We start from the raw sequence: 17,300 nt of genomic DNA on the forward strand, positions 1-17,300 counted from the left end.
GCGCTTAAGCTTCAGAGCCACCTGGGTTATTGTTAGGGTTACCATTTTAAAAAAAAAATTCTCGAAAAGCTAAAAACATGCATGAGTTGAAAAATCTAGATGTCATCTGGAGGTAAAGAAATCACAGAGGTCCATGACGACAGGAAAGGCTCATGGTCATGCTAAAATTCTGTAACCCCTGAGATTGTGGAGGATGTAAACCTCCAGAACTGGACTCCTCTCAGCCCACTGCCTCTCCCTCAACATGTCGAGACTCTCAGCAGTCTGCGTTCCTACTCCAAACAGTTTTCCTGGAGCTCAGCCGCTTAACACGACACCATTACAGAACGCAGTCTGCTTTCTCGATCATGTGCGATAGAAAAAGTGATGTAGTTTAATATCATGTGTGGGGATGATGCTGTGCATGGCCACTTTTTTATATGCTCACCTTGCATCTGTAGAAACACAAGAAATTATTGGCCTAAACCCAGACATTAAGTAGCTCAAGATCTGAAGTTTATTCTCTATCGGTTTCTCTTTTCCTGCCACATCTTCAATCTCCACCACTGCAAACGCATTTTGTCTCTCTCTCTCTCTCTCCTTTAATTTTGGTCCTGTCTCTACCTGTCTTGCGCATTGCTGAAGTTCTTCATTTGTCTTCCCCTTAGACACCCCTCAGTAATGGGAGGGAGAGAGGCACCCAGTCTTAAAAGAGTAGCCACCCTGGGGCGACTTGAGAGTTCACGAGGTAGGAGTGCAGACCGTGTGTCAGACTCCACCTTCTTCCACTCGCTAAACCCAGCCCCAGTCCCACCCAGCCTCTCCCTGCCTTTCCCATAGAAATGTTTTTTAGTACAAATTATACAGTTTGTATTTCGACTGTCAGATTCATGGAGGTTGTTTTTGTTTATGTAAAGTAGATGCAGCGTTAGTTCTAGAGGTTGTCATTCCTTGTGCCGTGTAGTTTTTGTGTCTTGTGCAAAAGTTTTTATTGTCTAGTTCACAGCAGTAAAGTTTAAGAAAAGATTATAGCCTTTGGATACTCCTCCCACTTTTGGCCAGGATTGCTTTTGTTCCAAATTTTCCAAACTTTTTTGTTCCATATTCATGAAATCTGATATCACAGCTTGAGAGACGGCTGTTTTTTTGTTTGTTTGTTTACATTTTCATGCCCAAAACACAGGTAACATGCTCTAAGTACTTTTGTCGCGTGAGTGAAAGCAGGAAAGGAAGGATGACAGTAACAGAGAATAGCCTTCCTGAGGAAGAGGGAAGGGAGAACATCTTTTTGTTCTGTCCACACACGAGTTCAATTCTTAAAGCATCTGGAATCACTTAGAGCTGCACTCCTGGCTGCATTATGCTCAGCTCTGCGCTGTGACTTCAGCTTCAGAAACACAACCTTAAAGAGGAAAAATGAAAACAGAGTTGAAACAGTCTTGAGGATAAAAAGTATTAATGTCGGTCACAGGAAAAAGACGTCTGTATATGCTGTCACATGTTGTTTTTAGTCACAGAAATTCTCACATTGCAATTGTCTTCCACGCTAATGTGATCTTTATTCAGCAAAAAAAACCGGCAGTGATTGATCCCAACACTCAGCTTAAACCAGAGTATTATGACAGATTAAATCCAGGCAAACGTCACGTGCAAATAGTGTGCATGAGCATATGTTCACTGACTGTGTGATTCTGTCTTGACTTATTAATGTAATCCTAACCCATGGCCCACAACCCAAGGACGTTTGCTAAGTGAGTCGATCTTGAGTAATAGTTATACTGTCAAACTACAATTTACGAACTTTCACTATCATCCAGAAACTAATATCGTCACCCACTGTTTATTGGTGTCATTCATAAACTCCTGTCTCACCTGTTGTGGTCAGCAGTGTTAAAGGGAGTATAAGAGAGAGAGAAAGTGATTCCTGCAGTGTCTGTTTGTTGCTCTGGTACCTTCAGGGCAGTACAAGCCATAACAAGTAGGCTGCCTCTTTCATATCACCCGTAGCTATGTATATTCCACCCATACAGACAACTCAGCCAGTTAGACAGTCTCTATAGCATGAGCTCTCCTCAGTTCTCAGGTGGTTTATGTTTATGTAGTTAATAGCATTAGTTTTCTTGCCTGCAACTATTTTGCTAATTGATTAATGATTTTGAGTAATTTTTGAAGAAATGCCAGGATTCTCTGGTTCCAGCTACTCAAATGGGATTATTCTCGTTTCCTTAGATGTTTAAGGTGGTAAACTGAGGATTTGGGGTTTTTTTGATTTGACCATTTTCTGACATGTTATAGACCAAATGACCTGTCAGTTTATCAAGAAAGCAATGAACATACTCACTGATAACGAAAATAATTATTTGTTACCCTTCTCTCTTGACTCATCTGTTTTATTTCTTTTATCTGATTTTGTGATATGTGGAAAAACAACTTTCTAATTAACTAAATGTCTAAAGGCAGGAAAAAAATGTCAAGAGTTCAGAAAGAAACTGTGGAAAAAGGTTTGCCTTTTCCTTTTTTTATTTGTAAAAAGAAAAAAACCAAACTCTTAGACCAGAAGGCAAAAGGTGGAGTCTCTCATTGTGGTCCAAGTGATGTCTTTGTCTGGGGTACTGTAGTTACACTGGGGCAGTTTAATCACACTCTGCCTGCTTGAAGACCAGACATCTGAGTTCAGAGAGGATGAATCACCAGAAACAGTAGACCTCCAGTCTTCACTCATTCTTTTTCTCATATGTCTGTAGTACAGAGGACAGAGCTGAAAGTGACTGGTTTGAAATGTTTGTAAACCTTAGAAAAGGTTGGATTATCAGCTACAATGAACAGAATAATGAGCACACTACAGTTTCCAATATTTTGCGACTGGAACACCTCAGATGTTTTCTGCCAACATGGTCACAGTGCTGAAGTAAAAACACGTAGCTACGACCCCTCTGGGATCATCACACTGTGAGGCCTTGTCCTCAGACCTGGAGCCGATGTGTAGACATCAGAGAAAACAGCCCCTCCCAATGGGAGAGCAAAACGTACACTTGAGATTTCACAGGAGATCAGGACCAAGGAATTAGTGTCAGTCAGCTGGATACCAGAGCTGAGAGGCAACAGATGACATCCAAGACCATGCCCATGTGTTTGTTTCTCTCAGAGGAAATAGTAGTAATGGTGGTGATAAAGTGGTATAAGTGGGAAGTCTGATAATCATGGAGAACATTTAGTACTTAGTATAGTTTAGCATTGTGCATTCAAAATATTAAATAAAGGAGATTTAGAATCCATGAAGGAAGTGAGTATGCCACCCTCTGGCCAAGTGTTTCTCATATCTGTGCTAAGTGGAAAAGTAAACAGTTGGTGTGTGAAGATCAAGACCTAAGTATGTCTCAGCAAACCACGTAACACTTCGCAAAATGTGGAAAAAATGTGGTGAAACTGGGCTCTAGAGCACATCTTGAAAAGTTAACTAAAATAAAGAAAATGAGCCTTATTTGTTGCATCTTTTTGCTTATGAATTGTCAATTTTTGTTTAGGTTAATCTTGTTTAAAGCCCATTCCTGAAACCTGGATTCCCACATGTTTTTAGCTGCATCTGTTGGTTTACAAGATCAGGTCAAGTCATGTTTATTTATACAACCCAGAATTACAAGTTTGTCCCAAAGTATTGTATAGAATTTAAAACCTTCTGTTCTTAGAGCCTTGATTCAGATAAGGAAAAACGCCACATTACAAGTACAGAACACTGTCTGTATCCAAGCCATGTGTTGAGGAGTCATCTCCTTATGAGTGTTGTCTGGGATCGCACCCAGCAAAGAGCCCCCTCTAGTGCATACCATCTCCTGCACCGTCTCCTGCTCACCCCAACTTCACGAGCTGGCTCACCATGTAAACACAGAGCAGAAAGAGTGATGATGACGAATGCGGATGCGTTACTGTGATGAGGATTACTCACTGGAGGGTGGGCTTATTCAGTGGGAAAGGTGGAAGTGGTGGTGGGTTGGAGAGCTTCAAGACGAAATGGTGAAACGTGACACTCCAGATCATGTCTGAAGCATTCGCAGGAAGGAGGAGCTACAGTCACGCAGTGCAGATGGGTGTAAAAAAGCAAAGAAATTAACTCTTTAATTCAACCACAGGGTCATTATTATTAATATAATGTGGGTTTCTCCCTCTTATATGCAAGGTAACTTCTTCAAGGTAATTCTTTCAGTATCAGCATCTTCTCCCTTGTAATTTTTTATTTGTAACATCCCCACATTCTTGGCCTTAACCTGACACCCATCTGACAGCCAATACTGGATCAAAGCCAGAGATTCTTATCCTCAGCACAGCTCTGGAGCACTGTAAACTATGATCACATAATAAAGTGTTGTGGCTTTGTGGTTTAGCAGGTGGTGATTACTTTTGAACGCTGAGGTTTAAGTGGGATCTTCATGTCATTTTTGGGATCCCTAAAAACAGCCTGGATGTCAAAGGTCAGCTGTTTGTTGTAGCCACGTGCAGAGGTGGACTACACTTTCTCTATACTCATGATAAAATTTGCTCACATACTTCACAGGGTGCAAGAGCTTGAGTGTGGCGGCAGACTGAGTGAACACTTACTGAGACTCGTTCATGAAAAGACATGTTATCGCTTTATAAAGCTCCGAACAGCCTTCCTGTATTCTGCTTCCTGTCCTTTTCTGTCACTCGCTCTCTCTCATCCAAACTCTAACATGCAACATAATTTATAGTCAGATGTGCAGAACAGCGTCACGGGAAATAAATCAAACAGCTGAGAAGGGAAAGTAGAGGCCTGCCAAGGTAGATTCCTTCGGCCTACTTCAGTCGATCTGAGAACTGCACTGTCGTCGATGTAGTTATGAATACAAAGTGCAACTTTCCCCTGGAGTTGGTAGAGCCCGAAAGAGACTGAATATTGGACTTTTACATGTACAGAAACATGACTCCAAGTCAGTGCTAATGTTTCTCCAGGACTTTTGCACTGTTTGCTAACAAGTTTCTCATATCAACTGAAGGAAATTTTTGTTTCCTAAAGTCAAGTTGTGATGTTAATAAACTGCTTGCTTTTCTCAACACACATCACTAATCTTCTCAGCTTAAAAAGGAAATTATATGCTTTTTCATGTACATATAACAGTGACATGAAAAGTAAAAGTAAAGTTTAGAACGGAGAATGTAGAACTGCTGGTCTGAGCTTTAAGCATGCAGACATGTGGACTTGAGCAAACCAGTTGTGTTTCAGATTGTAGAAAGGAGAGAACTGGGGAAGCTGCCATTTTCCTTGGATTTTCCTTTGGGCTCAACAGAAAGTTGGCCTGAAGCTGCAGCTTTTAGCTGACACTGGAGAAGAGGCCTGTTATCTTTGCAGAGCAGGAAAACAGTTACATTCTGATTTGGATAAATCCACAGAAACAGACATGAAATGTTTTTTTTTCTCTTTCCAAATATAAATCAGTACATTTGCTTTTAGAAACTCACCTATGGATAAATTTAAAGTTGGTTTGAAAGTTTTCACTTATCAAGGGCATCAAACATCAGCAGAAGCTGGTTGTAAACTAAGAATGACCCTTAACAAGGGCTGATGTTGTGTTTTTTATCACCTTCTCATCCCTGTAATACCAAACTGATCCTGGGTGCAGTCTTCAGACCGGGTCTTCCTCTCATCTGGGTCGTCTGAAACTTTCTTATGAGAGTCTTCAGATTGGTAGCAGCTGTGGCTGTTGGCTGGGTTCAAGCTGTGGGAGGCTGCGGCAGGCCAGGGGGGAGGAGCTCCAACATCTGGAAAAGAGGGAAAGCTGGCTGAAACACAGAGATGAGAGCCCAGCAACATGAGTACACTCTGAGCCAATCCTGCTTCTCCAGTGTTAGCAACTTCACTGTTTGCTAAATAAAAGGTTTCAGGTGCCAGTGTTGCCGGATTAGCATTGAACCGCGGCTGCTGTAGTATTAAGTTCATTTAAAAGTGTGCATCTGTTTGTTAGAGAGTGTAAGACAGCGTGGTCGACACAATGGAAAGACTGGGTCGCTGCTGTTAAGTTCCGACCCTGTGGGCCTCTCCTGATGTAAGAGCGTGTCTAAACATGTGGGAGCCGCCTGTGAGAGGAAGAAGGAGGAAGGGGCTGAGGTGCTGCTTGTGCTGGTCAAGAAAAACCTCAATTCTTCTTCAAATCTGCCCAATTTAGAGGATATGACTTTGCTTTTCTATCATGTAAAATTGGGTGAAGACTGGGCATATGAGTTACAACTTTTAAACGCTTTATAAAGTGACTAAATGATGGAGTATCTGTACAAACTTCCATAGCAATGCATCCAATAGTTATTCAGCTTTGAGTGAAGTGGTGGAGCGACCAACCAACCCATATGGCCATCCCTAGGGCTACACCACTAGCGTGGCTAAATATAGTGGGCTGACTTTATTCTTTTACTCAAAAGGTGGTTAAGCTGAGTTTAGGTGAGTCTGCCTATAGCTTTGTGAGTCAGTCAAAGCACAGCACAGGAAAGTAAGAGTTACTTTAGATGTCACGTTTATTTCTGTTGAAGTAGTTCACTTTATCATGCCATGGTAATTATATGTTACGGTCTACTGAACTTCCAGCCAAGCAAAGTCAGTATAATTAACTTCTCTCCCCTCCCATTTTGCTCCTCAGTCCTTGAACTTCCCTTAGTTTGGCCTTTTTATCCTGAAGAATTGAGAAAAAAAATGGTACCAGCCGTGAACATGTGCACCAAGCAGCAGTGACTGAGAGAGTTTTCCCTGGGTTTGTACAGCAGAGGGATGGAGGTTAACAGAGTGAGAGAGGTACTGGCATCCCACCGGCTGCCTGGACAGAAGGGGCATTCTTCTCTTCGGATCCCCCCGGTCGTCTCCTACAGACCACAGTTTGTCAGCCAATCTACCCACCGTTTACTGAGGAAATGTTCACTTAGTGCAGGAAGTCTGAGGTTTCCCCCCATACGTTTGATTTCAGAAGTTACTCAAACAACACCGGGGTTAAAAGTCAGGTCAGAACAACATAGGTGGGAACTAAATCCAGAGGGGCTTTACAGTGTCAGTTCACAAGTAAGCGATATATAAATAATTACTGAAAATAATCACCTATTACACCTGATGCTACAACATGATTACTCTTGGTAAATTGGTGATTTGTTATACATAATATTTGATTTAATAATGTGATCATATCTATAAATTTAGGCTTCAACTGATGATGTTTTTATAATGATTTCCAAATAGATCACTGTCAGTTTTAACACATTGAAACTGTTTAGTTTTATCAGATTTATTGAGCATGTACAGTGAAAAATACAAATATGTATTTTGCACAGTCGTAAAACAATCTAAGAAAAAAAAGAAAAAATGCACATACATCTCAGAAACAGGCATTAGAAAATCATTAACAATCAAAGCATTTTGTTGTTTATGTAAATGTGCTAATGATTAAGCATTTGTTGACATGTCTTAATTTTTAATTAGGCTGATATACCATTTAGAGAAACCACCGTAATACAATATGTATCGCTGTTTCCCCAGTACAGCCAAGTTGAATATACCTACATACAAATGTAAAACAAAAAACAGTAATATAGTATTAAATATCAAGTACAATTCATTCAATAGTAACTTATATTTGTAGTTACCTTCTGTAGTATGTTAGCATAGACCACCAGACTGAATGATCCCCTGGGAATACATGGACTGTCCTGGATTATTTTACAGTCTGTGTTTTCAAGATGAAGTTAATCGAAACACTCGACTGAGGATGGCGTGACAGCTTTAGCACAGAAAGTATGCATGCATGAGGATGCATAGACATAATATTAGTTATATAGAGTAGAATTAGGTCACAGTGGTGGTGTGTAACTCTAAGCTTCCCACAATAATCAAGTATCCTTTTGCACCAGGTTTGTGCAGTTTCTTTAATGTCCTGCAGGGGAAGTACAGAGCGTACTCACTGCAGTTTCTTCTTAGCCAGCTGGGCCAGCTCTCTGGCTTTCCTCCTCTTCAGCTTCTTCTTGAGGAGGAGCAAGTCGATGTAGACAATGTGATCTAACACTGCAGAGGCGCAGAGGAGTCCACCATGTAGAGCTCCTGCTATCCCACAGCTGAACACATCTTGGCCTGGAAACAGAGAGATAAACATAACTTGCTGGATGAGAGTACCTGGTGTCTGGACTCAGATTCTTGTCTGTCTTTCCCTCCTGATCATAATTTCCCTCACAAGCTTAAAAAATAGTACAATTTCTTCTGCTTTGTGGCTTTCTTATAGTTATGTTTTAAGTATTTTAACTGCGTCACTCAACTAATCCAGCAAAAACTACCTAGTTTGGTATGAAAATTCTTGCATTTCATAATGTTATCAACCTTCCCATCTCAAGTAAATGAATCTGAGGGCTTGTTGAGGCGTTTCTGTGCCTGTGACACCTTCAATCACAAAACAGAAAGGGCTGACTGTGCTTGTGGAAATGTTAACATAAAATCCTGGGCCAGTAGTTTGGTAAAATGTTTCATACCTGAGATGTAGAGGTTTTTGACGGGGGTGTTGCACCTGTTCCTGGCCACAGCCTCGGCATGGAAACGGTCCAGGTTGTGCTCAGCGGAGTACATGGCTCCACGCTGGGCACCCAGGTAGTGCATGTTGGTCAGTGGGGTCGCCACATCCTGGAAAACCAGCTGCAACACAAGTCATGCACGAGTTACACATTTTAGATCATTTTAATGTACGGTATATGCACAGACAACAGAAATATAAATGTGATCACATCTACCTTGTCTCTGATTCTGGGGAACAGAGTGCAGGCCCAGTCAAAGAGCTTCTTAGCAAATCTCATTTTGTAGTTGTAGTATTCATCACCCCTTTTGCGCACAGTAGTGTCCTTCCATTCCTCAAACCATTCATACTTCACCATGGTCAATATTGTCATGCAAGATTTTCCTGTGAACATGAAACAGATAAGACACACAAAGTATTTCATGTCAGACTCTATCTAAATACACAAAGATAAAATTACATTTCAGTACCAGTACAGCTTGATAATGTTTTATTATGCTACAACCCTGTAGTCCTTGATTTTTTTTATCATAACATCATGTTACTAGTATTACTGTGGAAAAAGTGGTGGGTTTTGTTTTTACCAGGGTGTCTTATTTTGGCTTCTGGGTCTTTGGAAGACGGCATGGTGATGAACATCATGGGAATGTTATCTGGTGCTTCCTCTTTGCTCAGTGCAAAGAAGTCTTCCATCCTAAAAAAAAAATGTAAAATTTAAATCATCATGGAGCCTTATCAGCAGTGTGCTTACACATAAAAGAATTCATGAGTATGGTATTTACGTCCTGGAGCTATAACCTGACTGATCCTCTACTCCATCTAGAGGACGAAAAAGGAATTTTCTAACTGGATAGTTGAATAAGTCTCTTAATAAATTTAATAAATGTTTTCTATATGTAAAATGTGTAGTAGATGTAGTAAATCTTTAATTACATTTTTTTTTCTGGTGTAAATAAAAGTTGGCCCACAGGAAAAATGTTCTTGGTAGCTGTTCCTACACTGAGGAGTCATTTTTTCCCCGTGAGTTCATTCCATCACTTTAACTTATGCAATAGTGCTCCCTTGTGGTCACTAAAAGCCATGTCCCTGCTCAGTGAAGTCACAGTCCTCAGTACTTACGACTCGTCCATATCATTGTTTTTGAACAGCCAGAAGTTAGTGGGCGTGAGGCCCAACTCCTCCTCAGTTCCATCAAAGCCAGAGAAGACCAAGAATGATCCTCTGCCGTGTTTCATCATGCTCAGTCTCTCCTGGATATCTATAAAGTTGGAGAGAGTAGAATCGCCTTGCAGCTCCTTGACTGTTTTTAAGACATTTGACAATCTGTCCATTTAGATAAAAAGGATTCCTTCTGTTGCTCACCGTGTTTGATTTGAATCTCAGGTGGAAGAAGTTTCTGGAAGGTGGTGAAGATGCCACAGTTTGAGACGACCACTGGTGCATGAACCTCCACTTCCTCCTGACCTTTCCTCACTTTCACGCCTGTCACACGGCACAGAAAGGAGGCCTTCAGTCAGTTACCTGGAGAGCACCTTGCCTTTAATGTGAAAAATGAGCTGGATTCCATTCTCACCATAAGCTGCTCCCTTCTCGTTTACCAGGATCTGGGAGACAGGAGCTCTGACCAGGCAGTTTCCTCCGTATTTCTGAATGGTGCGGATGATGTGGAAGGCGATTTCACTGGCACCACCTTTAGGGTAGTAGGCACCTCGTTTGTAGTGATGAATCAGGAGGGCATTGATCAATACACTGGAGTCCTTTGGAGGTACGCCTAAATATACACAGAGTAAGGATTGATTATTAATTTAGTCCACTTATCCAGTTTTGTTTCTTACTCTCTGTGTGCACTGTACTTTGGGTGAAGCATTCTTTCGCTATAGAAATACTTTAGCGGACCCACCATAGAAAAGGTACGAGAAGATGACTTGGAGGTCCTTGTTGCTGGTCAGGGTGTTCACCAAATCCGTTGCACACGTGCCAGAAAGGCGGAAGACCGGGGAGACGAGGTTTGCGATACCTGACTTCAGCATGAATAAAGACACCCACTGAGGGATCAGCTTTAAAGTTGCCAGATAGTGTGTCTTCTTAGCTGAGACCTGTTGGAATATGGAGGAAGTTTGAAGGGGTTTTAAATGTAATGCAATTAGGAGACAGATGACACACTGAAAAAAGTCTCTTCCAGTACCTTCATGATTTTGAAGAATGTCTCGATGGCCTCAGTGTCATCAGGGAATTGCTTCATGAGATGAGCTTTCATCTCAGTTTTCCCAGAGAAAATGGTGTACTCTCGTTTGTCTTCGCCCAGGCCGATGTGGATGGTATCAAAATGTTGATTTAGCTCCTGGAACTCCAGCTGGCCCTCAGAGATCTGGTCAAAGGCGATACGCAACAGACTGTTCTCATGGAGCTGACCGATGTAGTGAAGCCCTGGAGAAAAAAACAAGGGGGGAACAGGAACATGGTGCAAAGTTATTCTGTAATCCTGTAGATTCTGATGGTACACAAGTCACACCAGGGAAGGAAATGTTTCTTTGACTGATTAGTAGTCCATTATTAGGCAGAAAATTTCAGCTTTTTATAAAATCAACCAAGCAAAAAGGTCAAACATTCTCTAGTTTCTGGCTTTAAATTGTGATGAGTTCCTGCTTTTCTTTATTATACATTAGTAAACTTGATATGTTTGGATTTTACAGTCGGACAAATGAAGTGATCTGAAGATGTCACCTTGAGCCAGAGAGAATCAGTTGGCAGACTGCTGAATAATGAAAATAGTCATCATTTGCAGCCCTCGTCTCACCCAATTTAAAATAATCTGACATATTGCATACGTTACAAATCCTCTTACCAACATCAAACTCGAAGCCTTTCTCTATGTAGGTGTGGCAGCAGCCTCCTGCCTGGTCGTGTTGCTCCAGCACCAGAACCTTCTTCCCTGCTTTGGCCAGTGTGGCTCCAGCTGTCAGCCCACCAATACCACTACCGATGACAATGACATCCATTTTCTGAGGCACCTTGTCAGGACTGAAACCTGGACGGAAACATACAGAACTGTATGTTAGCATGGTAAGATTTATCTTTCTAGTTCTGATTTTAATAAAAAGCCATTGTAAATGTTATCACAACCAGCCGCTGAAACTGAGACATCAAAATGTGTTGCATAAATGGGTTGCGTAATTCAGTCTGAAGGTTGCACTGCACACCTCTCCTGACGTAAGGACATGACTGCTGAACTAATTTCTGTATCTGTGTTCTCATCTTGGCAATAAACAGTAGATTAGACCTCTAACATAATCTTCAGGTCATTATCTAATTAAGATAAAACACACATGAAAAACAATTACTGTACTTCTGATAATTTAAACTCTGAGTTATGACACAGCAAACAGGTAATTTAGATAAAACTGCATCAGCACAGTGGACAGTTCTAGTGTGCTGTAGACATTAGAATGCCTTAAAAACTATTTGTTACATGTATGTAAGTCACACTAAAGAATGTTAAGGAAGGTGCTTCCACAAAAATATATATGGTTTAACATTAGCTTAGCTTAAAAAACTGGAAACGGGAAAACAGGGAGCCTTTCTCAGTGCAAATGCCAACCAGCACCTCCAAAGTTGATTAATTAGCATGTTATATCTCCTTTGTTTAATCTGAATTTCATCAGAAATGACTTCTGTGTCACAGGACACAGAAAACCAGAAGTGTAGCTAAGAACATAAATGTTTCAGGAACCTGGTGTGGATCAATCATTGATGTTATTAGTTACACACCTGTGCTGTTTCAGCTATGACATATCAAACTGTTTGCAGTGAGGGCAGGGTCTATATTTGGATGATGACAGCAGAGATTGTACAGATATCATTAAATTCTGTACCTTTGTAGTGCAGTGGTAATGTTTTATTTTTAATGGAAGTTATTCTCATATTTTTATTTAAGTTTTTCTTCTTTTTTTTTGGTAGAAATTGTGTTTTTCTGGCTGGAGTTAAAATAAATATAAAAATCATTGACATTTAAGTGGATACATTTTAAGTGCAAGTAATATCTTAACATATTAATAATAATATTTTAAATATTAACTGCATTATATCTTGATAAATTGAGTACCCACAGAGTTGGTGTAAAATACTTCTTTATCAGAGCATTGCATCACGTTGCCAGTTGATTGGGATGTTGCCTGCACACATGTTCGAATGCAGTCATTTTACCTTGCTTGATAACTTTGTCCCGCTTCTTCTGATCAAACTCACGAGGTCCAGGAGGTCTCACTGACTCCAGGGAGAAAGGGCTCGGTTTTCCAAACAGGTACCAGTATGTGCCTCCGGCCCATATCACCAGCCAGACCAAGACAATCAACAGCCACATTGTGGAGATGATCGGATCACTGTGACTGGTCTGTAGTAGAGAGTTCACAGCAGCTTCTGAGCACAGCTCTCCTCATAAGGCTCCTTTTATTATGCTCAGTGCCAAAGGTCTGGAGAAGATGGGCAGGGGTTTGATACATAACACTATTCATGTTACAACAAGTAATAAAGATAAAGCAGTGAAAGACCCATTTTCTCTTCTGATGACAGAGCACAGATCACAATAATGGTGTGCCAGCTGGTGTACACTTACAAAGACACTGACTAAATATACTGTCATTGTATACTTGGATATTTGAAGGATATTTGCATTTGCTTCAGTGATTCCAAATGGATTTGTCACTTTGCTGATTTTTCAATATTTCACTTGTTTTTAAAGAAATTCTTCTTAAAGCAAGAAAGAAACATCAACTGTTAGGAATCTGCATAATATTATAATAAGTTAGTGGTTTAAAGTAAAGAACAAGTCCCTTTGCCTGTGACAGGTGAGCAGAATTCACACTCAGGTTTTAATTAATAAAAAGGTTGGGAGACATTTTGTTTTCCTCCAGTATGTAGTATTGAATATTCACTCATTCCAAAGAACCTTTAGTAAACTTACACAGATTAGATATATCCCCAATTACTCTTATCTGATAAGACAATTAAGATAAAGATTACACCATGGAAAAGTCATCTAACACTTTGTCCAGTTTTATGTCTTTACAGCTGTACAGCTGAGCAAAATCACTGCGTTTCAGCACTGCAGGTCGATAAGCACAGAGCTGGTGTCCTTGGAGAACTAGACATTGACATATTTCACTGTACAAATCATCAAAATAACATTGGAAGCAATAGTCAACTGTATCCAACATGAATCCAAGGTCCTGTGATCTACTGTGTGTGATAACATGGTTTTCTTAAAGCACTGTCATTTCCTATAATCCCTGCATGGACTCTGCCCTCCAGTTATACACTAATTCAGTTGACTTTGAACTACAGACTTAATCTGCAGCTGCAGATAACATGAACCACAACAAAGAAACAAGCTGTTACGCTGGACAGAGTGCAAAGAAATTCCACCAAAAACTGGAACTTAAAAAATTAAAACTGGGCGCTCTGAAGATATTTTGTCTTTACATAAATTTAATGAGGGCTTTCCTTTTTTCCCACCTGACCTTTTTCCCCTTTTCATAGCAGACTTTTAGATGACTTTAATCCATAAATCCATAATTCAGTAATTACAGTTTCCTAGTTATACATTACCTGTGGTTTTCTCTTAATTTTATTTTGTGCCTGTGGAATCTCAAAAACATGAAAATCAGGTTACCACACTCTGATGTGTCATCTGTACTCACTAAAGCTTTACCCTTTAACTGAGGAAGCGCAAAGTTTAGAGGTTGTTTTGGCTGCTGTGTTAAAACTTTGTCTCTGAGGTAAAAGATCACCGTGGTCCTCTAGATGATAAATGGCTACAACTAGGTCACTATATTCTTGGAAAGAGGTTGAGTTGTACAGAGGTGCTGATATGTGCTGCCTAAAGGAATCAGGCTGAAAGGTGTCATGCAGCATGAATTTCCATTTGTGTCTGTTTGTATGTTATTACAGTCTAAAGCTATGTTCATACCAATTGTTGAGCTGCAAGTGTTAAACAAATGATGTGTGTTTGTTGTTGCCCAGATTGAAAATGACACTAATTGGATGGAGAGCTCGAAATGGAAGCCGGGATTGAAGCTGCGGGAATAAGCTTAAAGACTTTGATACAGGAAGCAGCTCTGTGTCAACAGACATGAGTGACCGACTGCAGCAAAGAAATCCTATTAAGAATTAGACTAAGCAGGAGCTGCACGACTCCTGTGACTTTGTCCTGCTTTGTGCAGTAACACAGGTGAGTATCATGCTGACTTATGCTGATTTACAGTCAGATGTTGGAAATCAAAAAATATGAACAGTAATTAACCCTATTTAATATTAACCAATATAATAAAATGAGATAAAAGTGCAGTAAGAGTACAATGATAGATTTACTAATGTACACCAATAATCAGAGCAGCCAGGTCAGGTTAAAGCTTTGTACAGCTATTTGAATTTAATTACAAATTGACAAATAAACATTTTCATATCAACAGATACATACAGTAATCCAGAGATGGAAAGGGGTCTCTCTCCTGGTACCAGTACCATTACAGATCTTAGTTTTCTTTCTACTGTACATTTTAACCACAACAGCTCTACAGGAATATTACATAAATGTAACCAGATCCCATAAAAAACAGCGTGACTTTCCTCTGGATGTATGTGTGCTATGTTATTATGCAGCCTCCCTTGTCTCCCTTGTAGGGGTTCTTGTCATCTGGAACGCCCTTAATCAGCGGATCATTTGGCAGCAGTCCCTCAACAAAAGCAATCGTGTCTGCGCAGTTTGCACTCACCTGTTGTTGAGAGGAAACATGGAAACAAATGTAAGTGCTTTTAACTGGCACAGTGATGGAAACACTTAGACTTGCATGCTAACAATTCACTCAGTGTTTATGTCCCCTAATTGTGTTCCACTTCAAGAAAACATGAAATTCTATTTAAAAGACAGAGAGTTTACTTACTGGAGTCCTAGGCGTGTTAACTTCCTTCTTCAATTGTTCCAGCTCCATTTTCAAAATTTCCTTATCTGACATATCCCGAGCCATCCTGGCTGTAAGAAGAGATCAAGATCATTGCTTCGAAACATGTTCGAATATCACAGCAGAATGCCGGAAATATATTCCTGTGATAAAATGAGTCACAAAGCTTTACCTGTTGAATGGCTGGATCCCCAACAATCTGAGAAATGTGTTGGCTCCTAAGAGCTCATCGACTGTATGCCTTCCTCTAGTCCGGTCGCTTCTTCACCCTGACTGATCCGTGCTGTCCCACTGCTCTTCATCCCAGCTGATCCCTGGCTGCTGGCTTTTGGGAGAGGTCGGCACAGGATTGGGCCTGATGTCACCAATCCCCCGTGATGAGATTAAACAATCAGGGGCCATAACCCCTGCACAGGAAGGAGGAAGGAAGGAGTGCACAGATCCTTATAGATCTGTGGACAACATGGTGGAGAAAGTGAGGCACTAAAATAGAAATGATAGATGTGTGAATATCATATCATCTGTTACTGCCTATGGTACACATGCCAAAATACAACACGTCAGGATCAGTGTTATCGATGCATTGCATGCATTGCTTCTCAGTTGCTAATCAGAGCATTTAAGTTGCTACAGCAGATGCAATAGTATTTTCACTTTGCAAATATGTGGCTTAATATATATATATATATATATATATATATATATATATATATATGTGTGTGTGTGTGTGTGTGTGTGTGTGTGTGTGTGTGTGTGTCCATCTATATCTATATATCTATATATCTATATATCTATATCTATATCTATATCTATATATATATATATATATATATATATATATATATATGTGTGTGTGTGTGTGTGTGTGTGTATCTATATCTATATATCTATATATCTATATATCTATATCTATATCTATATATATATATATATATATATATATATATATATATATATATACACACACACAGTGAAAAAGAATATTAGCTCTTACGTTAACATCAGAGTCAGGTTCATTGTGTATTTATCCTGTACAACATGAACACAGGGCCTTGTGGCAAGAGGAGGGAGACCAGGTCTTTATCACTGATTTGATTATATACTTAAATCTTTCATTCTGTCCAATCACTTGCTCCTAGTCTTCCAACAAAATTCTAATCAACACATAGTGGACACAAAGTTTGACATATAATTCTGGACACATACATGTGTTTTTATGAATATATTGATTTGTTTTTGTTCAAAGTCTGATTGTGTTTTGGCTCTTTACAGACAATGCTTTATTCCTGTTTATCAGGTTTTGGTAAAGTTTTAACAGCTGCATAGAAACATATGCTTGTTTAGTGTGGACCACATTTGGTATTCTGTTTAGCACTTTAGTATTTTCATATGATACTGAGTTTAGTGTGTTTCTTTCAGTGCAATTTGAGTCCTTTTTGTCTCTGAAAACAAACAGATTTCATCAAAATGATTTGTCAAAAATGAACCAAAAACCCACAGTTTCATTAAAAGTGATGATGATGTAGTCGTGGTGGCTCAATCTGGAACAAAGAACTCTGGGGATGTGTTTTATAGATCCAGTTCTGCTATTTTGTGTGCATAAACCTCCTCCTGACATTTCATCTGAGACATGACAAGCTACTGATCCTTAACTAAACCTTCAGCAGGACTCAGAGTAAGCCATTTTTAGGATCTGGGTTAGTCTCATCTGCTCAAGATTACCCTCAGACACGTCACTTTGGATTAACTGTGGAGATGAAGGCCAGGTGTGTCTCTGAGCACCTGAATAAAAAACACTTTCATTGTTCGAGTAACTAAATTT

General features: G+C 40.0%; 2 protein-coding genes across 2 annotated transcripts; both read right to left on the bottom strand.

The window, feature by feature from the left end:
• Positions 1-7,922: 7,922 nt before the first annotated feature.
• On the bottom strand, positions 7,923-12,885 carry si:ch1073-13h15.3 (inactive all-trans-retinol 13,14-reductase). Its single transcript, XM_041029174.1, has 11 exons — positions 12,726-12,885; positions 11,368-11,550; positions 10,708-10,949; positions 10,423-10,618; positions 10,096-10,293; positions 9,885-10,004; positions 9,642-9,780; positions 9,107-9,216; positions 8,740-8,906; positions 8,485-8,644; positions 7,923-8,092 (listed from the first exon to the last, which is right to left on the bottom strand). The coding sequence occupies exons 1-11, from the start codon at positions 12,880-12,882 to the stop codon at positions 7,923-7,925; spliced, it is 1,842 nt and encodes a 613-aa protein (XP_040885108.1). The 5' UTR covers positions 12,883-12,885.
• A 2,278-nt stretch (positions 12,886-15,163) lies between these two features.
• gngt2b (guanine nucleotide binding protein (G protein), gamma transducing activity polypeptide 2b) lies at positions 15,164-15,544 on the bottom strand. Its single transcript, XM_041029223.1, has 2 exons — positions 15,461-15,544; positions 15,164-15,292 (listed from the first exon to the last, which is right to left on the bottom strand). Exons 1-2 carry the CDS (start codon positions 15,542-15,544, stop codon positions 15,164-15,166), a joined length of 213 nt encoding a protein of 70 aa, XP_040885157.1.
• Positions 15,545-17,300: the final 1,756 nt, after the last annotated feature.

Source organism: Toxotes jaculatrix, chromosome 21, assembly GCF_017976425.1.
Source record: "Toxotes jaculatrix isolate fToxJac2 chromosome 21, fToxJac2.pri, whole genome shotgun sequence".
Lineage (NCBI taxonomy): Eukaryota > Metazoa > Chordata > Actinopteri > Toxotidae > Toxotes > Toxotes jaculatrix.